Source organism: Sus scrofa, chromosome 9, assembly GCF_000003025.6.
Source record: "Sus scrofa isolate TJ Tabasco breed Duroc chromosome 9, Sscrofa11.1, whole genome shotgun sequence".
Classification (NCBI taxonomy): domain Eukaryota; kingdom Metazoa; phylum Chordata; class Mammalia; order Artiodactyla; family Suidae; genus Sus; species Sus scrofa.
Genome location: NC_010451.4, coordinates 113132092 through 113159396, shown reverse-complemented (window position 1 = coordinate 113159396; position 27305 = coordinate 113132092). Strand labels below are relative to the sequence as shown.

General features: G+C 38.3%; 1 protein-coding gene across 13 annotated transcripts in view; it reads right to left on the bottom strand.

The window, feature by feature from the left end:
- Window positions 1-27305, bottom strand: part of TPK1 (thiamin pyrophosphokinase 1) — a 373809-nt gene that overhangs the window by 145782 nt on the left and 200722 nt on the right. For 12 of the 13 annotated variants that reach the window (XM_021063594.1, XM_021063590.1, XM_021063592.1 and 9 more), the window contains one exon: window positions 2995-3141. In XM_021063594.1, the coding sequence (XP_020919253.1) occupies window positions 2995-3141 (147 nt within the window). Of the gene's footprint in view, window positions 1-1125; window positions 2351-2994; window positions 3142-27305 lie in introns of those variants that run through there. The other variant, XM_021063598.1, reaches the window with a different exon arrangement.

Here is a 27305-nt window from a genome sequence, read left to right as displayed (position 1 = left end):
CTTCTCCTTGGACTCACTTTTAACACCTATTTCAAATAATTCCCACAGGTAAAGGAAATATGAGGTCATGGCTAAAAATCGCAAAACACAGAACAAATCGGGATTACAGAATATAAAAGCCAAACAGAACATAAAAGACAGCTGATTTATAAAGACTGCAGATATCAGAATTACTCCAGACTATAAAGTAAGGGTGATAATTATGTTTTAAGAGTCTTGAAAAACATGAGTAAAGGGAAAGCATGTAAGAAAGATGAATCACAGCAGGAATTAAAAAGCCAGTGGATGGAGTTCCTATTATGGCTCAGCGGGTTAAGGATCAAGCATATCTCTGTGAGGATGTGGGTTTGACCCTGGCCTCACTCAGTGGGTTAAGGATCTGGCACTGCTACAAGCTGTGGCATAGGTCACAGATGCAGCTCAGATCTGGTGTTGCCATGGCCATGGCGCAGGCCTCTGCTGCAGTCTGATTCGAGCCTATGGATGAATTCAGTAGCAAAATACAACTTCAAAACAATATATAACTTGCTGAAGCCAAAGACTGAAGTGGATTGCAGAGGTGATGAGGAAATTCAGAATGCAGACCAGAAAGATTAAAACAGTAAATATGAAAGAAAAGTTGTGAGATTCATATGACACACTTAAGAGGACCTTATATAGGCTTACTGGAGTTTCAGAAGAAGGGAGAAGGAGAATGGAGGAGAGACAATATTTGAAAACGTAATGGCTGAAGAGTTTTCCAAACTAAGGACAGACAGCAATCTACTGATGGAGGAATTCCAAGGAAGTTCAAGCTGAATACATTTTAGGAAGTCTACAATTATACAATGAAGATTCATAACACCAAAAAGAAAAAAAGAAAAAAAGGAAAGGAAAAGAAAAAAGAAAGAAAAAAAATCTTAAGAACAGAAGTCATTTTATAGATGTGAATTTTTTCTATTGATTTATCTTTCAATTTGACTCTAAAAATGATTGTACTTCATGGGAGTTCCCGTCGTGGCTCAGCAGTAACAAACCTGACTAGTATCCGTGAGGACACAGGTTCGATCCCTGGCCTCGCTCAGTGGGTTAAGGATCTGGTGTTGCTGTGAGCTGTGGTGGAGGTCGCAGAAATGACTCACATAGGGTGTTGCTGTGGCTATGGTATAGGCCGGAAGCTGCAGATTCAATGCCTAGCCTGGGAACTTCCATGTGCTGCGGGTGTCAGCCCTGCGAAAAAAAAAATGTACTTCATCTGTGACAAACTAGTTATCTCTTAGCCAGAGTGTTTTCATAGTGTTCATGTTAACTATTTTAGCATTTATATTACCGATCATTATAAAATCATAAATCTCAGTGCTTCACAATAACAGAAAGTTTCACACTTTCAGAAACTGATGGGAAATTACAGTATTTCACAAACATCTAATTAGAAAACTAAGAAGCCTATCTGTGCATGTCATACTGCTAATTGAAAACTTCTAATGACTACCCATGGCCTATGGGCTAAAAGTTCCCACTCAACTAGGTACATTCAAGTCTCTTCACAGTCAGGAGCCAAACTAGTTTTCTGGGTCTGATCTTCTGGTATTTTCCATGCATCTGCACAGAATTACCTATAGATCCCATTATGTTCCCCGAGGCTGTGTCTTTCTTTAGTGGCTCCTTCTGACTTGAGTGACTCACCCCTCATCTCCCATAGCAGACATCTACTCATCCTTCAAGATTCTACTGAAATGTAATTGTAAGCTCAGCAGAATGCATATTCCGAAGGGTTTTTGTTTTTGATGCTGGCTGCAGTATCCCCGGAAAAGTTCTGACACATAACAGGTACTCAATAAAAATTTGTTGAATTAATGGAGTAAGTAAAATGGGAGTACCTCTGTGAAGCATTTCCTTACCACACCCATGATCAAAATATATAATCTTTCATCATCTTTATGGATCACCCTTTTAACCTTGCTTTATGTCTGAGTTTTATAAATGTCTCCTTCACTGGACACATACCTGAGAGTCCAGACCACATGTTACTCTTTCTATTTAATCTTCAATTGCCCAGCAGACAGGTAGCAGGCACTCCATTACTGTTTGTTGACCAAATAAATGGACAGTATGGAGTTTAAAAACTGAATTCTTCAGCTTCCTTTTTTACATCTCACAGGAAGTATTCCAGAAAGCAACAAAGCCAGGCAATGCCAAGAACCAACACCCCCCCCCAAAAAAAACCCCAAAAACAAAATGCAAAACTGGCTGATCAATGGTGAGCATGCATTATACTCACCATATTAGCCAAATAATGATTTTTAGGTAATGATAAGCTACAGATGGTGAATAGCAGATGGAGTGGAAACAAAACTATGAGTAGCACATTCTAATAAGAGGCAAAAAAGAAAAAAAAAAACTATTCACTATCTTTAAAAATGTTATCAAATGATCATTTTTCAAACTGAAATCCACCAATCAACCTCATAAAACTTGTTTATGTAATAAGAATTCCATTCCAAGCACTATATAAATAGAAAATTTCCTTGATGTGTATCATTGGAAATAAATGGCATCATCACTAGAATGAAGCTAACAAGCAAACAATTATGAACAGTAAAAGCTTAAGATTTTAAGTGCTGAACAAAATCAAATACAGTTTCCAATTATAATGAAAACACTGAAAATATATGAGAATTTCATTTGAAATATTTGCCAAGCTTTGTTTCCTCTGTTGAGATTTTTCTCAAGTGGCACTCACAGTTAGCTGCTCAAAATGCTATATTTAATACCTAATCAATTTAATTAAAATCTTTTTTTGGTTTTGTTTTGTCTTTCTGCAAAATAAAAGCTGAGGCTTCTCCTGCATGTTTCCTGCTCAGTGACCTGAGGCAGTCAAGTAGCCACAAGTAATCAAACATGGTCAATTATATTCAGAGTTCAAACACATAAACTGGGCAGATGCTTTCTCCTCATCTACACAAGTGTTAGAAGTTTTGCAGAAGCACTGCAATTATATCTAACCTCACTTACTGGTTGGAGCAGGTAGATGAGAGATTCCTCTTGGATTATTATAATTGGCAAAGGCGTGATACGAGTTGCTTGGAACAAGGTGCTCACAGATGCCATAATCTGGTCAAAACGCCCAGCAAGTCCTCCCAATGTCACAATCATATCTACCTAAGAAAGCAAAGGAAAATCAAAGTCACATATTTAAGAAATGTAAAATAATTACGTATCATCAGACGTAGAGCCTTTTTTATACCTTTTGTTCTTTTTCTTTTCAGGGACTTGCCTACAGCACACAGAAGTTCCCAGGCTAGGGGTCGAATCAGAGCTGCAGCTGCTGGCCTACACCACAGCCACAGCAACACCAGATCCAAGCCACATCTGTGACCTACGCAGCAGCTTACACCAATACCAGATCCTTAACCCACTGAGTGAGGCCAGGGATTGAAACCACATCCTCACAGAGACAACATCGAGTTCGTAACCTTCTGAGTCACAATGGGAACTCCCACACAGAGCTTTAATACCATATTTTATTAGATAAGCCATCAAGAAATATAGGCATCATTTGTGTTGTTCCGATGAAGGACTTGAGTCACTTCAGGCATATAATTGGTGAGTGGCAGAGTCAGGTTTCAAGACGCACTCTTTTGGTACAAGTTTTAAGTTTTTCCCAACTGTCTATTCACCCAGAAAATTAGCCAACTCTTCCTTTAACACTCTATGTGTACTGGCCCTTGCACCTGCAAGTCTTCCTGATGTCACAGTGGATGCCTCTCTCCATCCACCCCCGACAGCATCCCTGTGGGCACTTTGATAACAGAGACCACTCAACAGTAAGGGAGCCTGTTTTACAGGTGTATCACCCCACTAGAACCCAAGTATCCTAAGGACATGCACTGTCTTTTCACTGAACCCAGCAAACTGCCTAAACTCTCTGTACCTCATTTTTATGTTCACATATAAAACCTAGGTAAAAATGACCAACTGATAGGGTCATTGTGGGAGCTATATGAGGTAACTAAGTGGGTTAATAAGGACAAAGCATTGAAAACACCTTCACAACACAGTGATTGTTTTTAAAAAAAAGTTAGCTATTCTTCTATTACCTTGATTATTTTGGTATTATTACATTTATATTACTATTAACCTTTTTGTTGTTACATGTAGTTTGGAACATTTTTTTTTCACTAAATTAACACATTAAAGAAAGCATTTCCTATATCTACAATTGAGTTTATTTAAATGTTCCCCTGTTGTTGAAAATACATTTCCAAGATACTACTATATCAAATTACTGTGGTACTTTCCTAATGTGTAAGACAATGGGTATGAAAAGGCTGTAGAGAAGCGGAAGGGGGTGAGGGTGACAGTTTCCTACACAAAGCAGTTGGCCCAAGGTCTTCAGGAGAATGAAAAGGAGGCACTGCCTGGTTTCTTCTCTTTTGCTGGTCAGCCTGATTCTGCATCTGCAGAGTCAAAGCTGGTCTATTGATCCCGGAAGAGGAAAAAATGAAAAGCTTAATTATAATGTAAGAAAACCTTATATACAATAAATACTGTTACGGTCACTCTACCTGGAATAAAACAGAAATTACTTAAACATAGGAAGTATTTGGCTTTTAGTTTTAAAATGGTACATTTTAAAAGCTCAGATATCATTTAGTCCATGAAGAAGGTCTGATTTTAGAAAAGTAACACACCACCCAAGCACCAGTATAACCTGGTCAGTTTCTAGAGGAACAGTAAGTGTTATAAGCTCCAGGAAGTCAAGGTTGTGCTTCTCTGGTCCACAGGTTGTGGCCCCGGGTCCTGTGCAATGAGCTTCACACATACAAGACACTCAAATGCTGATGAATAAATGAGTGAAAACACTGTGAGAAAAGACTAGTCAGCCTAAGGAAAAAATAGATTAATTGCCACACTGCAGGAAAATATAAATCAGAACGGGGTTCCACAAAACACAAGAAGTAAACTACATAGAAGAACCAAGAAATCTGGTTCTTCTTTGTTCTTCTATGTAGATGCTTCATGTCAAAGCTAGAGTATTTTAAGACAAGTACACCACACACATATAAGCGCCTAATACTATCTTTGGAGACCTTTCTAGAATTAGATTTGGGGCAGAGGAGGACCATGTAGGAGGCATGTTTAACTCCACAAATACACAGGTAAAGACTGAACACTTCTTAACCTTCAGAGGAAAGGGGTAGCTTGCAAGCCTTTGTTTGGGTTATCAAGTCAGGTAATCACTTCTAGTGATATCTAGCAGATCTTATGAGTGAAGCCACTTCAGACAGGAGGAGAAAGGCCCAGAAATTATACAGGACCTCAGAAGAACTACAATTTGCTTTAAATGGAAGAGAAAGACATGAAAAGAAGCCATATATGAAAAAAAAAAATTAGAGAAAGTTCTAAAGCTCTAGTAAAAAGCACAGGGCACAATTCTCTCCACATAATCCTAAATTCCTATCAGAACCTGGGCCTGATAATAACATACTTTATTCGCTATGCAGATCCTAGAATCCCTGTTTTAGGTTCTCAGTGTCTCATCACTATACTCCAGGCCTTGAGGGACCCCACAGCTTCTGAGGCTGAAATTTAACCCATATCTTCCACACTGGGATATCAAAATGAATAAGCAGTATCTGTAAATCGGTCACTGAAGTTTTCAGAATAAAGAAGCAGTAAAATGACTTCTCACCACTGCTCATTTTCCCTCCAGGAAGTATTTAGCAAGACTGATTAAAAACCTTAACAGATCAATGGAAGCTGCAGGGGGGGTGGGAGGAGCTCTCCTTGGTTCTCCTGCTCCAGCTGGAAGCAGGACTTCTGATATTCACTGAGATAGAAGAAAGAAAACAGAAACCACACCCGTACCTAAAGCAGGCCATTTACAGACTGCCAAGATGCCCCCTCTATCTGGATCCAAAGCCCTGTGCATTGACTTCAAACATTACGCAGCATACTGGAAATTTTTAAAACATTTTATTTTCCAGATGCCTCCACATCCCCACAAACAGGCTGTGAGTAGCCAGCTCAGATGACCAGATGTACTGGTGGGATAAGGCTGGTCCCTGCCACAAGTTCCCCTTTCTGCCCATCTCCGACTGACTGAGTGACATTCCAACGCACCAAGGACGGCCTATCAGGCTTTTGCTTGTGTCCCCTCCATAATCTTCAATAAGGCACTTGCTCAGGAATCCTCACTCTCTCTGCCCACCTCCTGCGCCCTCCTCTCACGTGACCCCCACCTGGCACACTGCACGCCCTCCCCTCTAGGACCTGTGAGTGTAACAGCCCTTTAATTTCACAAGCCTCTCTGTGGTGCTAACTCCACGTCTGCGTATCAGCACCAGATGGATCATCAACCCCCCACCCCAATTATTTCTCACAGCACACTTTGTTACGACTGTTGATAAACTTGTGTCTCTCTCCTTCTAGAGGAGGTCTATGAATCACAGATGCCTGTGGCAGCGTGTGCAACACGGCCAACAAGTATTTCCTAAGCCTCCTCTAGGCATAGAATGTCACAGAAAATTGAATAAATAACCAGAGAGGCAAGAAGCTGATTTTGAGGCTGAGTTAACATCATCCAATTCCTACAAATCTATACTTCCCTACCTGGCAAGGACTCAAATAGTTAGTGGCTTTTGAAAAGAATAATTTGACTTTGTTACCACAGGTAATATTTATTGACCATTTACCACGTGTTAGGTTCTATTCTAAACATTTAGGATATATCAGTAAGGAAGACAAAAATTCCCGCCTTCATGGAGAATATTCAAATGGAAGACAATACACCATTGATAAAAATAAAAAACAGACATATCAGTTGGTATGTGAAAAAGACGGCAAGTGTTAAAAAGGAACAAGAGAGCAGGAAAAGGGAGGTGAAAATTGCTAGGCTTTCAAGAAGAGGAACTTCTACTTGAGACAACCTTGCAGCTCTGTAGGAAAGGTAAGAGAAGAGCAGGAAAGACCAAAGGGGATAAGAGAGTCAGTATAGGACACCGGGCCATGCCCTTCAGAGAACAGACTGTATTATGGCCTCAAAGCAGTGACATGGCCCCAAGCATTTTCAACAAGTGTCAGGAGGCTGGTCCTGAGAACTGTAGAAGAAATTAGTTGGAAGAATCAGAGTAAACTCTAAATGCTAGATTTGTACAGCACCTTATTAAGCCATGATAAAGTCCTGAGCCATTCCGAACAGAGGAGTGACGTGATCCCTATGTTTTTATCACCAGGCCTTAAGAATAAACCGTATAGAGGCAAAGAAGAAAACCAGGAGACCATGAAGAGATCAGCACCATAATACAGACAAGGGATAACTTGGCCAGCTCCAATCACTCCATCAAAAACTATTAGCAATGACATCTTCACTGCAAAACCCAATGGTCATTTCTCAATTCTGATACTATTTGATCCGTAGGCAACAGCTGACAGATTTATTCTTTCCTCCTCTTGGGTACAGCCTCTTACAGAAAGATGGACTTTCAGCAAACTATACTGTCTTGGTCTCACTGGCTGTTCCTTCTCAAGAGTTAACCCATTAACTTTGGAGTGGCTTAGGACAAGGTCTTTAATTAACTCTCTCCTGTATTGGTGTTCTCATGGAGCTTCATGTATCAAATTAAATGCCATTAATGGCAATGCTCCCTAACTCTTTATCTTTATCCAGAACTCTCCCCTCATTTCCAGGCCCATATATTCAATTGTTTACTTGACATCTGCATTTGGAATCCCACGGAGATCTCAAAGTTAACCTGATTTTTCTCCCACTCATGATCTCTCACTCACAGCCTTCTCCATATCAGGTTCTCCAGCCCAAACTCCAAGAGTCATCCTTCACTCCTCTTTTTCTCTTTCACTCTTTGTTTATTCTCTCAGGAAATTCTACTGGTTCTACCTTCATTACGATTGCTCCACAACCACATCACAACCATGACCACCAAAATCTGTCAGAGGGTGTGAGCCACCATTATACCTCACAGGAAATATTACCTTAGTGTCTAACAGATCTCTTTGCTTCTGCTCTTATTTCACCACAGTTTATTCTTAATATAGTATCAAATATATTCCTGTTAAAATGTTAATCTCATTATAATATTCTTCTTCTCAAAGCCTGGTTTTCCAATCATGGTTTTCCTGCAACATCGGATAGCCAGGCATCTCTCTGGTCTCACCCTCTATTTCCCTTCTCTTCCTCCTCTTGGCTACAATCATAACTACTTCCCCCTTTCTATTTCTTGAAGACATCAGAGTCTTTCCTACTTCAAGAACTTTGTGTTTGCTGGTCTTTCTTCCTAGAATGCATTATCCGCAGATATTCACATGGGGATATCATCTTTACTTATCTCATCAACCATCAATCTAAAAAAAAGTCTCCTCCTTCACACAAGTGGATCATATACTCATTCCCTGACTTAAATTTTCTCCTCAGTACCTATCATTAGCTAACCCATATTTTTACCTTGTCCTGTTATTTGTCACCATAATTAGATGAACATTAAATGATGGCAGAGATTTTTCTGTCTCTAGTGCTTAGCATGTTCCATTATTATGTACCTATTGGTGTCTGATAAATATTGTTGAATAAATGAAGAAATAAAACAAAGGTTGATGGGTAGTAAAAGCATGGTCGGTGGACCAGAGTATTCATGGAGTTGAAGAATTACTAAAGTCAGGAAACAACAGAGTGAGTCAAATGGATAAAACAGAGATTGTGGAGGGTTTATAAACCTTGTATAGGCAAGGTTTAGATATGTTCATACAATTGAGTAACGAAGGAAAAGAGGCAAACAAATTAGCCAGAAGGGGATAAGTTTAAGGAAAGAAGAGGTCAATGTAATGGAAGGTTCATTCAAGTGTGTACGGAATTAACCATGAACTAAAATACTGCTGAAAAAAAAATTACTGGTGACCCAGAAGTTAAGTTCATTAAAACAAGTGGGTGGAAATGATCAGGATTATAATAAATCAAGATTATGGCAGTAGCAATAAGGATGATATAATCTGATGACATGAGATTCAGGGCTTGACACTGTAGGAGACAAAAAGAATAGATCAGCACTCTCCAGTGAAAATGCAATGCAAGACACATACCCAATTTAAAATTTTCTCATGGCTACTTTTAAAAAAGTAAAAATAAAGGTAAATTTTAAAATATATATTATGTAATGTAATTTATCTAAAATACTATTGTAACATGTAATATGTATTAAAAATATTGAGGTGTTGGGGAAGACTGGAAGAATTACATAAAGAATAAAATTGGACCCCTATCACATACTGTTCACAAAAATTAACTTGAAATACATTAAGGACTTAAACATAAAACCTGAAACCATCAAACATCTAGAAAAAAATATATTGACAAAGGTCTTACAATGGTCTTACAATTTTTTAGATATGACAACAAAAATACAAGTAAACAAAAGCAAAGTACATTAGTGGGACTGCATAGACCTAAAAAGCTTCTGCAAAGCCAAAGAAACAGTTAAGTAGATGAAAAAGCAACCTATGAAATGGGAGAAAATATTTGGCAACCATCTGTCTGATAAGAAGCTAATATTTAAAATATAAAAGAAACTCATGCAATAGCAAAAAAAAAAAAAAAACAAAAAACAAAAAAACACAAACAATCCAATTAAAAAAAGAGCAGAGGATGTGACAGATATTTTTCCAGAAAAGACACACAAATGGCCAACAGGTACCTGAAGAGATGTTCATCACTAGCCATCAGAGAAATATAAATCAAAACCACAATGAGATATCATGTCCTAACAGTCAGAATGGCTAGTAGCAAAAAAGAAAAAAAAAACCAACAACCACAAGAATAACAAGTGTTGGTTAGGATGTGAGGCAAAGGAAACCTTTGGGCACTGTTGGTGGGAATGGAAACTGGTATATCCACTATGGAAAACACTATGGAGGTCCCTCAAAAAATTAAAAATGGAACTTCTATATGATCCAGCAGTCTTTATTCTATTTCTTCTGAGTACAAATATAAAGGAAATCACAATCTTGGGAGTTCTCATTGTGGCACAATGGAAACGAATCCAACTGGTATCCATGAAGATGAGGGTTCGATCCCTGGCCTCGTTCAGTGGGTCGGGGATCTGGCATTGCCCTGAGCTGTGGCATATGTCGCAGATGCGGCTTGCTGTGGCTATGGTGTAGGCCGGCACCTGTAGCTCCGATTCGACTCCTAGCCTGGGAACCTCCATATGTCATGAGTGTGGCCCTAAAAAGCACACACACAGGAAAAAAAAGAAATCTCAAAGAGATACCTACATCCCAGGCTCACCACAGCATTACTGACAAAGCAAAGACATGGAAACAACCATCTGACTGCCAACAGAAGAATAGGTAAAGAAGATTTAAAAATATATGATATATACATATATGTTACAAATATATATGTATAATATACACACACTTTCATAATACATACACACAATGGAATAGTATTCAGATATGAGAAAGAAGGAAATCCTGCCGTTTGTGACAACTTGGATGGACCAGGAGGACATGAGATGCTAAGTGAGATAAGTCAGATAAAGAAAGACAAACACTGTGATTTCCCTTACATGTGAAATCTAAAAAGCTGAACATGGAGTTCCCATTGCGGCTCAGCGGGAACGAATCTGACTAGCATCCATGAGGATGCAGGTGCGATCCCTGGTGTGCCTCAGTGGGTTAAGGATCCAGTGTGGCCATGAGCCATGGTGTAGATTGCAGATGCAGCTCAGATCCAGTGTTGCTGTGGCTGTGGCTAGGCCAGCCACTACAGCTCCGATTCGACCCCTAGCCTGGAAACCTCCATATGCTGTGGGTATGGCCCTTAAAAAATTAAATAAAAATAAAAAAGCTGAATGCACAGGAAGAGGGTAGAATGGCAGTTGTCAGCAGTTGGGAGATGGGAGAAGTTGGGAGACATTGGTCAAAGGCTACAAACGTCCAGATAAAAAATAAGTTCTGAAGATCTAATGTACAGCATGATAACTTTAGTTAACAGTGTACCATGTCCTTGAACACTGCTAAGAATAGATCTTAAATATTCTCACCATCACAACAAACAAATGTGATCATGTAAGGTAAGGGGCTTGTTAACTAACTCTATTATTGGAATCATTCTGCAATATATATGTATACATCATCATGTAAAAATTTATACAGTGCTATGTATCCATCATCTCCAAAAAGTTGGAAAAATATTGAGAGAGTATACATTTTTTTCCCACTTAGTCTTCAAAATTCTCAATGTATTCAACAGTAATAGGCCATCTCAATTTAGGCTAGCTGCATTTCAAGTGCTCAAGGTGGCCTGTGGCCAGAATTTCAGACCACACGGTCTCAAAAGAACAAAGGGCAGTGAAGACATCCACCCCTTCCTGCAGGGCCCCATCTAAGAAAAAGCAGGAGGAGAAAAGACAAAAACAACAGTACCACCATGGCTGCAGAGAACTGCTGTCCTTAGAGAAAAGCCCAGTTTTTGTTGGAGGGAGATGTAAAGATGTTGAGAATATAGGGGATTTTAATGAGGATGGACCCTAAGTGTCACAGGGTACCGAGAGAGTGAGAGTGCACATTCTATGGCTGTCTATTTATTTCAGAATACATCTACCGTCCTCTAAAGACAGAAGCTACTCTCAGAGGCTAACATGTTTTCCATCTGTTATGATACAATAACAGTGTTTGTAAGTCTAAAAGTGTTGTTATAATCCTATTATCTCTGTGGATAAAATACCTTAAATAATATATTTGTACACACACATAATACAAGTTCATGCCAAATATGCCATATTCTGGAACATATAGAATGTTAAAAATCAATTTCTAATTGATTTCTATTCATTTCCTACACTCATGTCAGGGTATTTCACACGGATCTTTTTTGTTAGCAAAGGGAAATGGTAGACTAGAAATTGCTTTTGGCTCTTCATCTGCAATCATGTCTAGCCAAAGAACCTTGGAACCCTTGATTAATACACCAGAGACCTGGCTATAGTGTGGTATACTTCTTTAACAGCCAAGGAACCACATGCAAGTTACATGACCTCCTTGTGACACAGGTGGCTCATCTAAAAAAGGTAAGAAATATATTAAATTCCATAACATGGTTTTTCAAGATCCCTTTCACTTCTAACAGTTCCTGTAAGTTTCTCTGGTTTCCACTATAATAGGTAAAATAATAATTGGGTCTATTTCATTTAGAAAATAAATGAAAAACCTTGTCTCTGCATTATTTGCCTTTATAAAATCATGATAAGACTGGTTGAAGGCTATATAACACCAAAAGAGAAGGAATTTCATTTTTATACTAGAGCAGAAAGACCTTTCGGTAAACAAATGACATGTTTTTCTCCATTTGTCCTCAAAGAGACAGATACAGCATGCATGAAAGTCTACAGCAGGAACAGTGGCTGTCAGCATATTTTAATTGCATTGACTTTCCATAAATTGAATTCTGGAAATGCATAAATGGACAATTTCTTTCTGGCTCTCCCTGATAGATAGGGTGACCACATAATTTAATGTACAAGCTGAGACACTCTTGAAAAGTAAAAGGGGGCCATTATACATAATTACACTAAGAATACAGGCATAAAACAGGACTATCCCATGTAAACTAAGACACATGTTTACCCCACTGTTTGAAAATTACGAGTAACATTAGCATAGCCAACTTAACAAAATTAAACATCAGAATCTCAAAAAAATTAGAGATTATTCTTAAGCTCCCTATAACTTTCAAAGATCTGTACTATTCTCTAGATAGGCTTGAATAGAAGATGAAAATCTTTGGTCCAATAGTTTGATACTCTAATCTAAAGATAGAAAACCCAAAGCAGGCTATGAAGGAAATCACTGGCTGAAGATAGAACAAAAACAATAAACTGACAAAAACCCAGCAATATCAGAACATGCTTTAATAAGCCTATAAAATAATTCCAGTGATTGACGTGAAGTACAATGAGACACCAGAGAAATTAAAGACCTGAGTTTTATGGGATCAGAATATACAGTACTGACAAACACAAAATGTAACTGGTTGCATCTTGGCAGACTGTGGAAACAATACTACAGGGATCCCATTTAAATTTCCACAAGGCCCAATGAGTCACGCTTTAATGTAAGCCTGTTGGAGAGAAAGAAATAATGCCTCTTCCAATGGCACGATAATGAGGCTTCTAGTTTTTCTCAAATAATTTGTACTCCATTCTCCCTGCTGCAGCCTTAATTCAGACATTGTCATTTTCACCTGGGTAACCCCACTGGCCTCCTGCCTGGCCCCCTGTAACCAAGTTATTCTCCACTTGATTATGAGAGAAAGCTTTCTACATCACAAATCTAATCATGCCACAGTTCTGCTTAAAATTAAGTACTGGCTATCCCAGCATCTACAAAATAAAGTCCAAACTACTCCAGCACTGATTCCTAAATTACATTCTTAATCCCCACCCCATTTTTTTTCTTTTCTTTTTTTTTTTTTTGTGGCCAAGCCTATAGCATGCAGAAATTCCCAGGCCAGGAATTGAACCACAGCAGTAACATCAGATCCTAACATGTTGAGCCGTAAGGGAACTCCCACCCCACTGACATTCTAGAAACACTTTAGCGCTCAGAACACATAAGATTTCAAACCTCAGTGCCTGAACTATACCCCTTCCCTCACTTGTAAACTGTCTGCAAAGATGCAGACCTCTACCTCCTAAAAAGAAAAAAAATGAACTAATTTGAACAGAATATTTTCATCCAACTTTGTCAAACTGTCAAACTGTAAATCTGTTATTAAGAAATGTCATAAACATGTTTACACAAAACTTGCTTTTTTTTATTACTCAGATGAATTTATCACATCTGTAGTTGTATAATGATCATCACAATCCAATTTCACAGGATTCCATCCCACAACCCAAGCACATCCCCCCCACCCCCCAAAGTGTCTCCTCTGGAGACCATAAGTTTTTCAATATCTGTGAGTCAGAATTTGTTCTGCAAAGAAGTTCAGTCTGTCCTTTTTTCAGATTCCACATGTCAGTGAAAGCATTTGATGGTGTCTCATTGTATGGCTGACTTCACTTAGCATGATCATTTCTAGGTCCATCCATGTTGCTAAAAATGCTGGTATTTCGTTCATTTTAATGGCTGAGTAATATTCCATTGTGTACATGTACCACTTCTTCTTGATCCACTCCTCTGTCAATGGACATTTAGGTTGTTTCCATGTCTTGGCTATTGCAAATAGTGCTGCAATGAACATCAGAATACATGTGTCTTTGCAAGTCATGGTTTTCTCTGGATAGATGCCCAGGAGTGGGACTGCTGGATCAAATGGTAGTTCTATTTTTAGTTGTCTGAGGAATCTCCATACTGTTTTCCACAGTGGTTGCATCAATTTACAATCCCACCAACAGAGTAGTAGGGTTCCTTTTTCTCCACACCCTCTCCAGCACTTATTGTCCAAGTGTGCATATGTGATTTCAGAACTGCCTACCCTTTGAAATCCCAAACTGAAGAGTTTTACCTTTGACCTTGAATACTGAGAATGGAACACTCCCCTGATTCTGGTTAGTCCCTAGTCTATCTTCCAGATGCAGCCGAGTTACCACCTGCACAGGGAGAGTCCGGACTAGAGAGTGTCACTTCCATGGGGATTCTCACCTGTCTTCTCCTGCTTACAAGGGCATCTGCCTCAAAGGCCACAAATGCTTAGAGTCAGAAACTGTATCTCACTTGGTTTGCACTGTTCAACAGTACTTGACGGAGTGACTGGTAAACACATAACAGACATTTGTTAGCTGCAAGGCAGCTTTAACTCTAGCCACTAAGAAGACCACTCATCACCAAGCATATGCTTTAAGTTTATTTTCTAAGATCCTGAATTCTTAATAGAAAAGATTACTAAAGGGCTACCCTTCAAAGAATCTTGTAATTGCTTCTTTTAATATTATCATTAGGATTTCAATCCTTCAAGTCAACTTACACACAATTATTACTCTAATTTTCTAAATTATATTATGACATTTGATTCAAAAATTCACATTATCTGTATATCAAAATTCAAATTCTTTATCATGATACTAAAGATTCTTCCTATGTTACCCCAAACAACATTTCTAGCACTGATGATGGCTATGCCCACTCTCCTTCTTAAAACTCTTACTGCACACAGTGAGTTTTCTTTGCTTACCTCAGATTGCCCTCAAATGCTTTAATTTCAGATCCTCTGGTCATGACAGAGCATAGGACAATGACTGAGCTCATTCCCAGAATAATTCAATACTTTTCTGGTTTACCTTAGGAATGGTTTTAAATTTGTTAATTAAACATTTCCAGCCTGGTTATAATGACACTGCTGTCTTTCCTTACAGATCTGAGTACTAATATATCCTTGATTAACTGGCTTATTGGTCCTCAAACCATATTAATGAGATTCCTGGGGATGGACATGTCTTCCGTATAAATAAAAAGAATACTGTTATATATATTTATTTATTTTTCTTTCCATGTAAATACAGCAAGTAATGGCAAGAGCAAATCTGCATGTATATATTTTTCTCTGTATCAGGAAGTGAGTGCCAAGGAGAGCTGAACAGAATAAATAAAACACATATTCTCGGGGGCTTCTTTCATATGAGTTTTTAATTTTATTATCTCTGTTGAAAATTAAATTCTTTAAAGAGTCAGGACTGTATTTATGAGTAAGTAAAATTACATAAAGACATGGTCTGTATAAATAACGTGGACATTATAAATCTACTGAGGTAATCATGGGCGCCAAACCTCTCATGCCATCAGGATATGAAGGTATTTCACATCTTTTTTGAATTACGGGGGTTTGAGAAATGGAAAGATATATTATTTGAGGTTTCAAAATCCCCAAATACCCAGCATAGCATCTTCAACACGGTATTTGTGCAAAATGAAAACTCCAAGTATGATTTCCATCACATTCAGAAACCATGGGCTATGTGGAAGAAGAGTTTGAAAGGCTATTACAGTTTGTGTAAACATCGTCCATTGAAGCTAAATGACTGCTTGGTAGATGAATGAAAAAATTCAAATCTGCATTCCAGACCATACTAATCAAAAAGCATCAGATATTTTTCACTCTGGCTAAAAATTCTTTAACATACATGATGCCTTACTAAAGTTGAGTATTTGAAAGAGAACTAAGCAGTCATTCCTCCCATTCTGTGAAAAATGGTTATGAGGTACCAAGAGGTACAACCCATATTTTCTTTAGTCATTCCCATCACTGACCAAGTTGAAAAGAGAAAGATAACTTCCAAAACCTTTGCAAACTCACTGATTTTTGGTAAGAGATGCTTTGTTCCCAGTAGATTAGTATTTCAGTACTTGTGATCATTTTTAATAGTTATTATCCTATCTTGCATCATCATGATTTGTTTTCTCTAAGCAATATTTCTTGCTTTTTGCTTCAGCCATAAAATAAGTCTTAGCTGCATATTCTTGTCTAAAATGATAAATGAAAGTCTTGGTTCATGTCTGGATGGATTAGATTTGGCTCTTTGTAGTACTTTGGGCGCATTATTTTCCCAAAGTTTAGCGGTATAAAACTCTCTTCATTTTTTATTGACCATTTTATAAGAGGTGGCTATCAGGCTTGCTGTAGTGCAATCCTTAGGTTTTGCAATCTGGTGCAATATAAATAGTTTATGTTAATTATCCCCTTTCCACCTTCTGGGAGAATAGAGACATTGTGATTGCAAATTTTGCACTTGGTCATTAACACTCTGGTTTCTAGATATGCATTGGACCATTTTATAATGCCAAGTGAGAATGTTAAGACTGTTACTGCAGTGACATTAATTACTTGAAGCTTATTTCTTGCAAGGTAGTAAGTTTGCCTCGGCTATTACATGTATACAAAATTGCTGATCACCTCATCATCCTCAGGTTGACTTTAAGTTATAAGCAATGTGGATTGCTATTTTGCTAAACATATTCCATCTCCATAAGCATTACAGTAAACTCAGTACAATCTGGAAGACAATATTTGTTCGATAATAATTTCTTCTTTCTGAAATAATTTCATTTATCTATATGGATGTGTTGAAAAAATTAGAATCTTTAGGGTCAATTTTACAGGCATATAAAATATCTACCAGAAATGGATGAGGAAATAGAACTATAACATAATCAGTGTATTTTGAATTCATATATTCCTATTTCCTAATGTATTTTAAAGTACCTTGACACAGCTCTTCATACTGTCAAGTACATACAGTCACGCATGTGTTGGGAGTGTAAGGTTCATAGCAGATCCAGAAAAGAAGCTGTGCTAAACTATTTCTACTCTAGGCATCTGCTATGGACCAGCACATTGACCATGGAATGCTAAGCAGAACTTCTGCTGAGAAAACAGATGGTCACGGAATAAAAAGACATTTTCTACTTCCAGTTACTAAGAGAGGAGAAGGATGGAGAGTGAAGGCTATAGGATTCCATCTTCTCTGATCTTTTTTTTTAATAACACATGTTTATTATCTCACAGTTTCTGTGGATCAAAATTCTATTACAGTGTGACAGGGTCTTGCAAGGCTGAAACCAGATGTCAATTGGCTAGATTCTTGTCTGGGGTTCAATTCCATCTTCTCTGATTTAAGTGGAACTTTGTAAGAAATGTAACACAAAGAAGAATGTATGTCTATGTATATAACTCTTCTCCTGATTACTTAATTACCACTGAAAACACATTGATCTGAGGTATACATCCCTGTGATAAGCAGTAATATCGTGTCAGTTCTTCAACCATGACTTAAACTATAAGCAGATTATTTCTTAAAAACATAGATACTATCATTGCGGACAATCATAATTATGGGTAGGCACTACCACAGGTAGTATGACTTGCAAAGGGATACACAGAAGAAGAAGAAGAAGTGTTATCATTGACTATGCAATTTCAGGATGTTCTATGATAAATGCATTATTCTTAACAAAAGTTCTCAAGATACAGTTTCCTCTTCCATCTGCAGTGTCTCCTCTCCACCATGCAGTAACTTGGAATAAAATAGTCCTTTTTTATATAAGGTCAGTGTCCTTCTGCAAAGGAGCACCACACCAACCATATCTGTAATTCTTTGCATTAATAAGAAATTCTATCTGGCAAGCAAGTCATCCAGCTGAGATTCTGAGTAAGCAGATAAACTTAACCCTTGTCCCAGGGCCTATAAAAGCATGTTTCTCCTCTGGCAGGGATGGATGAGGCTGCCACAGCCCCTAAGGCAGTAAGCTTTTTATATCCATAGCAGCATCTCCCGAGTCACTTCAAAGCACTGGGTATATCTATTTTCTCTTGTTGCACAGCACTATAAAAAAGATTGCTGGTCTCTAAGAAAAAGGAAAAACAGAGATGTGAATTTCTCTTTTGAAGACTTTTTCCAGAATGATCTAGGAAACAGCCTGCTGGTTCACTTGATGCCCAGAATTTTCTTTTTCTTCTTGCTTCCTTGTCTGATACTTAAGTTTGCACCAAATTTGTTCCAGAACCTGAACTTATAAGTAGTTACTTTGGCACTTGATAAACACAGTAATGCTGGTTATATACTAAAAAGCAAGAAGTGGTTTGTGTAAACATACTGATGTAGAGCTGAGTGTGTGTTTATGTGTGTGGCGTGTCGCTTTCTAGAATTTCATAAAAAACTACCAATATGAGCTTACAACATTCCTTTTAGGTAGATAAGCACAGGAATGAAGGTAGAAGAACTTCTCATTAAAGTCTTACAATGCCTCAGTTACAGAGCTGATGGTGGAATTATGTGGTATTGCCTTCAGTAATTTAAGGAAGTTGGTAAGATTTTTTTTCTTGTCAAGTTCACAACAGTAATGGATATAAGACAATCTCTATGTATTCTCATTTTTTAGCTCTCAACTTTTGCAAATAACTTGGACTCATAAAAATCAGCCAGTCCCAGAAGTTGTAAAATACCAATTAATGAAGTGAAAAGAATAGTACAATAGTAATTATACATAACACACACCTCCTTCCCTTGTCCCATAAAATGAAGAAAAAAAAAAAAACTGCAGCTGTGTATACGACCAATAATAATGGGTAATAATAGTGGGTATCTCCATGTATTGGCCAACACCAAAAAGTTTTCAATTATAATGGGACAAAATTTGGGGTAATATAAAAGGGCTTGTTAAAGTCAAAGCAGATTAGGAGTTCCCATCATGGCTCAGCAGAAACAAATCTGACTAGCACCCATGAGGATATGGGTTTGATCCTGGGTCTCGTTCAGTGGGTTAAGGATCTGATGGTGCTGTGAGCTGTGGTGTAGGCTGCAGACATGGCTCAGGTCTCGCTGTGGCTGTGGCGTTAGGCCAGCAGCTGTAGCTCTGATTCGACTCCTAGCCTGGGAAGCTCCATATGCCATGAGTGCGGCCCTGAGAAAAAAAAAAAAAAAAAAAAAAGTTAAAGCAAATTACTTAATAAATTTTACCAACATTTGACTAAAAAGAGCTATTCTATTCTAAAGAGGCAAGTCATAGCAACTGTGACAGTCTTAATTATTCTATGGTTACCTATATATCTGTTTCCTCTATTAGACTGAAGACTATCTGAGGTCATGGATTTGGTCACCAAATAATAGCACACTGACTTGGCAGACAGGCACTATACACAAGTTTGTTAAACTGAGTGGCAGAAGATCCCCAGTAGCTTCCACAGCATATCTAAGGGGAGAAAGTCTGCCCTTGGACTCTGAAGTAAACTTTTGATTCATCTTGGGGAATACATTCCTTGGTGGGCACAAGGCATGCAGTGCCCCCTGCAGGATGGGGGGAGCAGGAACACACCTTCCTCTTCTTTCTCCATCAAGGCAGAGGCAGACAGCGGTTACCGGGCTATCAAACTTGTCTGCTCTGGACTCTAGTCACTAAACATACAGGTCCCATTCTCACTGGTTCGCTGGGAATAAGGACATTGAAGACCTCCCCTAGGAAACATTTCAACATGCGAGGAGCACCCTGTTTAATTCAAGTTTCTGATATCAAGAGAAATCTTGTAAAATTAGAATATGTCCAAAAGAAACAATGTTAGGATGTTAACTAGACTTATAGTGGTCATCATTCCACAATTTATACAAATGTTGAATCATGTCGTACACCTGAAATTAATACTGTTGTGTGTCAATTACACCTAAATTAAAAAAAAAAAACACGTTTTCATTATTTAAAAAGAGGAAGTGAGAAACCCATGAACCTGGGCTATAAATTTGAACCAATTTAAGAAATTTCTAGAAAATATTGTCTAATTCTAACATCATGCTATTCCATGAAATTTACTGTAAGATCAAAATATTTTATAACATATATCTTATTTATTTTTATAAAATAAATACATTAAATATACTAACACATGTATTAAATATATAAAAGAAATATAGCTATGTATAACTACATTATATACGTTTCTAAAACTAAGCAGAATTATATTAGATATAAAATATTTTATAAAATATATTGACAAAATTCAATTTTATATTCTATTTTTATATGATAAAATATATTCTATAAATATACAAATACTTTATATAAAACAAAATACAATATATTCTATAAAATATATTGGAAGATCACAAGAGCTAAGGTGCACAACAATACATAACTATTAATACCACCACTGCTGTATCATATTTTTATGAAGGACTTTATATGTGGCAGGCACTGCAGTAAGTGTTTTGCCTCTAACTCGCTGGTACATGTAGATTATTACTACTCTGACTTTACAAATGAGAGAGCTGAGTCTTAAAGAACTTAAATAGCTTTCTGCAGTCATGCAACTAAAAGAATGTGAGCCTACCCTAAACATTTGAGCACCTAACTTCTAATTACAATGTGTTGGTGACTAATCCTTTGCATAATAAGCATTTGCACTCTTACAATTACAGACAACAAAGAATGTAAGAATCTGGACACATGTTCTGGGAGAATTAGTAGACGATGCTCCTAAGACGATTCTTTCACAGAGGTTATGTGCTGGCTGTGGTTGGCCAGGACGTCCTTTGGAATCTGCTTTGATGTTATTGGAAATATATTTATTGATTGGAAAGGATTTATTTGAATAACTGAGATAAAAGGAAAGATTTAAAGCAGATATCCATTTAAGAGAGAGGATATAAATTGTAGTAAGAGAATGGAGTGAAGGGAGCAAACAGAAGGCTAATAAAATAGCCAGGGTGAGAAATAATAAAGGCGTGAATTAAAGAAGTAGCAGCGAGAATGGAAAGAACCAAGTGGGCACAGGAGATCTCTGTAGAATTGAAGGAACTGTGACCAACCAGTGAGGGATGGTACAAGGAGAGTAAAATATAAAGTTACTCTCCAGTTTCTGCCAGGTGGATGGATGGCAGCGCCATTGAGTGAGGCAGAAAATAAAGAAAGAGAAAATGAGATTTTGTAAGAAAGATGATGAATTTTGGTTTACACTGAAATGAGGTTCCTCTGGCCTTCCCGTTAGTGGTTGGAAATAAAACTCTGGAGTTCAGGATGTGAGGTATAAGTTAGAGTTAATGGCAGAGAATGATAACTGAAACCCAGAGAAACAAGGTAAAAGTCAAAGGCAGGTATGACAGAACATCAATATAAGAAGAGCCAGGGAGAAAATGAGGTGGTGATGGAGACCACAGGGGTTTGACAGGTCAGGAGGGAATGCAGAATCGACAGGGTTACTCCTTTTAAAATCAGTCCTGATAAAATTGCCTCTTGATTGCGTCCTACCATCCCTGGGTCCCTTGAAAAACTTGGAAGGCGGAGAGGATCTGGCTGGTCACAGGGTTTAGATACCAACCAATTTCTAGCTCAGATTTTCAGGCAGGCATCGTTTTCACGTACAGTTGCTGCCAACATGCCACAGAGACTCACACTGTGAAACTTTCTGAGGAAACACTTTAAAGTTGAGAACATCCACAAAAAATTACTTTGACTGAAGTACTTGCCATTTTATTCTATATTATTAGGAGTCACAGCACAGAGAGATGACAGGGATCTATAGTTACAGCACATTTGATACATAGAAAGTGTTTTCATCAAGTAAACTTTTTTCTTTTGAAATAACTCAAGATTTAGTAAAAAGTTGTGAAGATGGTTCAGGGAGTGTACCCTTTACCCAGTCCCCACTAATGTCAACATCTTATAAAAACATGGTACATTTGTCACAAATAAGACTGACACCGGGGTACCACTATTAACTAAACGACGTTATTCACATTTCACCAGTTTTTCCACTTCAGGATACAAGTAAGAATGTGACACTGCATTTAGTTCTCATGTCTCTTTCATCTCCTCTGCTCTGTGACCACTTCTCAATCTTGCCTTGTCTTTCATCACATTAAAAAATAGTATTCAGGTATTTTGTAGAATGATCTTCAATTTGGCTTCCTCTAATTTTTTTCAAAGATTAAACTGAGATTATATGTTTTAGGAAGAACATCTCAAGTGCCTTTCTCACTCTGTACCTAGAGACAGGGGCATGTGCTATTAACATGAATTATCACTGATGATGCTAATTTTGATTCCTTGATTAGAGTGGTATCTGCTAGGCTACTCTAGTGTAAAGTTAGTATTTATTCCTTTCCAGAATACATTTTTACATGTACAACAAATTTATTATATTTGCTTTAGATGAGATTGGAATCTTGCCATAGATATCAGCTTATCAGAGCAGACTACACTGAAGACACCATAGTACTTTGGAAGTTACTTCTTAGAGTATTAACATAGTTCTTTCTGTAACCTGAGAGATTAAATCTTATTATACCGATAAGTAATCAGCCCAATCAGATACAGTCTTATATTTGATTTTCAAAGCAGCAATGGATATTTAGTATGGTCGTAAAAAGTCATGGGTCCATTACGAAACGATCGTGTCCACTACTGAGGATTAGTAGATAGAAAGAGTCTAAAAACTCTCCAAGATCTTCAGGTAGGTCTGACCCAAACGCCTTTCAAATGACTACTTCTGCCCTGGGTTCCTTAATAATGGAGCCTCCATCTCCCCACAGCTCTCTTGGTCTCCTGAAAGTTAGCCCCACTGGCCTTTGAAGCCCAAAATCCTGGGGGCTCAGGTTCCTGACACAGGACCCCCAGGCTGGAGGACCCTGATGTGGGCTCATAACCCTTGCTCCTTGGGAAGAACCTCTGCAGTTGTGATTATTCTCCTGTTTGTGGGTCAGCCACCTGGGGGATGAGTCCTGACTCTGTCATGACTCTGCCCCTCCTACTCATCTCATTGTGCTTCCTTCTTTACAGCTTTAGTTGTTTAAGATCTTTTCTGGTAGGTGCCAATCTTTTTCATTGATAGTTGTTCTAAGAATAGTTGGGATTTGGATGTGCTTCTGAGAGGAGGTGAACTTAAGGTCTTTCTACTCTGCCCTCTTGGGTTAACACGGAATTTTATTTGCAGTCATTAATAATTGTGTGTGTGTGTGTGTGTGTGTGTGTGTGTATATACACCAAATTTAGGCATTCACTCTTATTTACATAATACTTATTCTGCATCTTGCACCATTTGATTAAAAAATTGCTTATAAAAATAATGTGGTATAAATGGGCTAAAACATATTGAGGTTTTAGCAAATAAAACTAGTATGAGTTTAAATCTACTGATATATAATTTGAAATTAATAGCAACTTTTCTGCCCAAATTTTGTCCAATATAAAAATCTGTTTAGGAGTTCCTGTTGTGGCTCAGCAGTAACGAATGTGACTAATATCCATGAGGTCGTAGGTTCGATCCCTGGCCTTGCTCAGTGGGTTAAGGATCCGGGATTGCCATGAGCTACGGTGTAGGTCTCAGACATGGCTCAGATCCCACGGGCTGTAGCTGTGACATAGACTGGCAGCTACAGCTCTGATTCGACCCCTAGCCTGGGAACATCTATATGCCATGAGTAAGGCCCTAAAAAAAAAAACTCTGTTTAAAATATCAGAAACTTATGTAACTGAGGCTATTGCCATATAATAATAGGAAATAGCCTAATCTGTATTTTAGGAGACCTATTATTCTTAGGGCCTTATAATCTAGACTTTTGGCTTCAACCTAAACAATGTACATCTTACATTTTTTTGAAACTCAGAGCAATAGCTCTTAATGTTCTCCACTGAATTCCAGGGTTTAGATCTCAAATGTATATAACAGCATCAGAAAATCTATGTGTTCTTCGAAGAGTCAGTCATATTAGATGGCATCCTGATAATGTATTATTCATGACTCAGTTACAGAAAAACAATGTGGCAACATAAAAGCAAAGCATTAAAGTCACCTATCAGAGAACCCTTTTGCAGAGGAATAAGAATGGAGGATGAGCAGGTTTAAAATAGATAAATAAATAATATATGAGATAATTCTGAGAAATCTTTTCTTTTACAATTAATCTCATGTTCTAGATAGTAAACTCCTTTAGGATAAGGACAGACCTTAATCCAAATTCTATAAAGTTCTAGTATGCTATACAGTATGGTTCCTTAACATATTAAATACTGCTTTAAATCATTTAAATTGTAATTAATAGTTAAAGTATATGCCAATAAGATCTCATGATGAAATATGGAGGCTTTGATTACCAATTCATATTGGTAACTTAGCAAGTGGGAAACCAGAAATGCATAAAAATTTTTAGGAGTTATTAGGTAGAGAAGTATAAAGGATTTTCTGATAGAATTTATGTGTATTTTTAGGAAGAAAATTTTAAAAGCCCTAATATGATTTCACTGGGGGGGTAGAAAATATGTGGAAGGGACCTTTTTATGATTTTCCCTTCTACTCTCTCTACTACTACTTTTCTATTGCTATTATATTACATCAAAGACTGTGCTATGCTCCCAACATAAAGTCAGGTAGAAGCTCACAAATATTCCACTTCATCAGATTTAACAATCAAACCACCTGTCTGAGTCTGAATGATAGATAGCTACCTCGGATGGTTTTCATTGCGGGTAAGTAGCCTTTGGTTGATCTAACCATGCCTCTTATAACACCAAAGTAATCACACCGTTCTCTGTCTAAAAGTTCTCTAGGAGTTCCCATTGTTGCTTAGAGGTAATGGACCCAACTAGTATCTATGAGGACGTGGGTTTGATCCCTGGCCTTGCTCAATGGGTTAAGGATCCAGCACTAATGTGAGCTGTCGAATAGGTCACAGACATGGCTCAGATCTCACTTTGCCATGGCTGTAATGTAGGCTGGCAGCTATAGCTCTGATTGGACCTCTAGCCTGGGAACTTCCATATGCCATGGGTAAGGCCCTGAAAAGACATTAAAAAAAAAAAAAAGCTCTTTAAACCATCTATTGTTAGGTTCACTGAGGTATTAGGCATTCTCTCTGTGCACCATGGTACTTGTCCAACAACTTCTCCCCTTTGCCATCTCAGTCCTATTTGTTCCTTGCTCCCCACCTCATCAAAAAAAGCCTCTCCCATCACTGTGTCATGTCCTGCTCTCCTCTGTGTTCCCCACAGTGGCTGACTCAGGCCCAGTGTTCCCCAAGCATCTCTTATGGGCAAAGTGTTGCTGTTCAATCATGAATAAGACGGACCTAATCCCAGTTTTTGGGGCTGCACAGTCAACCTGGGAAAAAACCTCAAGCAAAAAATTAGAAATAACACAATTATAAAAAGTGTTCAGAGTATCTTAAAGGAGGAAAGAGAGAGGCAGAGCCTAGCCCTGAGCCATGGGGGAGGAAGGTCCTTTTTGAGGATGTCAGCCATGCTCTGCCATGGTGGTCTAGGCCAAGGAAAATATAACACATATTCAAAAAATTCTAGGCAGAGGGGGCAACGTGCAAAAACACCTTGAGGCAAAGGGTAGGAGAGAATCTGGCATATTTTAGGAATGAGAACAAAATGGGGCACAAGTTGAGGTTGGAGAATGTGCTAGACCCAAAGCATGCCAAGCATGGAGTTGCCCCGCTCCCATTCTCCCCAGAAAGACCTCCTCAGTGGCCTGTAAGGATGGCAGCTATCACAGACCAGGGGCAACCCCCTCATCACACAGCAGAGCATGCCACCATGCCACACTCTTCCTGTCAGCCTCTGGCCTCTGACTAGGCAATGGGGGAGCAGGAGGGTCTGGCTCTTTCTGCCCCATGCAGGAGTCCTTTAATAGGTACTATGGGACTTCAAGGCCTCTCCAAGGAGATTGAACTCAAAGCCTCTGTTACCAGATCCTCATCATGGTCTGCCCATCTCATTATAATGCCCCTCCCCCATCCTGAGCAACCTGGCCTACTCCTTTCTGCCCCCTCCTAGGAAAGGTATGTGACTCACTTCTCACCCCATCCATATAGCGCCCTTATCTATTCCCAACTAACCAGCAAGTGTATGTAAGACCGCTCTTGCCTCAACCAATCAGCAGGTTAGTGGATAGTGGATATATCACAAGACCTCTCCTGTCTCCCTGAGCTATAAAAACATACACAACCATGCACTCAAGGTTGGCTCTCCCTGATCAGCAGGAAGTCTGCTTGCTGTGTCAAGAGTGTTTCTTGCCTCAATAAACTTGTCTTCTCTTCAACTTGTTCTAAGTGTGGAAAAAGCTTTTCCAACCCATACCCATGCCCACAGACCAGGACAGGTACTCTTGCTTCAGACCTCCCTACTGGACAGGCAAAGATTCTGTCCAGCTTGTTTCACATATCACATACACCTAATCACCCTCTTCTCCCCCATTTTGAGGCTCTCTCTGGATTTTAGTCTTGTTGAGTTTGAGGTATGATTATCTGTCATGAGATTCAATGAGTGAATACTGTGTTACAGATACTATCAATGAGATACAATGAATGAAACTCACATAACTTCAAATTTCATTCCCAGGTTTGAATATTTTCAGTGGAAATACTAGGAAAATTGAAGCAGTCATGAAGATTTACAATTTTTTTTTCCTAACAAACTCAACATCAGCTATGTCTGCATGAAGCAGATAATTCAATAGGTTGTTTTCCATTTTTGTTAAACAAATAAATATATAAATACAATAACTGATTGCTGGAAACAGCACATTTGGGAAAGTTTAAGCTACAACAGAGATAAGAAATGTTACTACATTACTATTGTTGAATTTTCCCAGTGAGTTTTCTAATTTTGATAGTTAACAAGGCTTTTCTTCAAAGAGAGAAAAGGATCTACTGCCTCAAGTTAATAAATATATGCTAGAATAAATTGTTCATGAACTTCTACCAGGAAAGAAGTCAGGGTTGCTTCTTCAATGCCTGTGCCATCCTGCCACGTGTATTACCCGTGACCGTATGATCATGAGAATGAACCCCATTCCCTGCTCCCATCCAAGATAATCAGGTTATTCT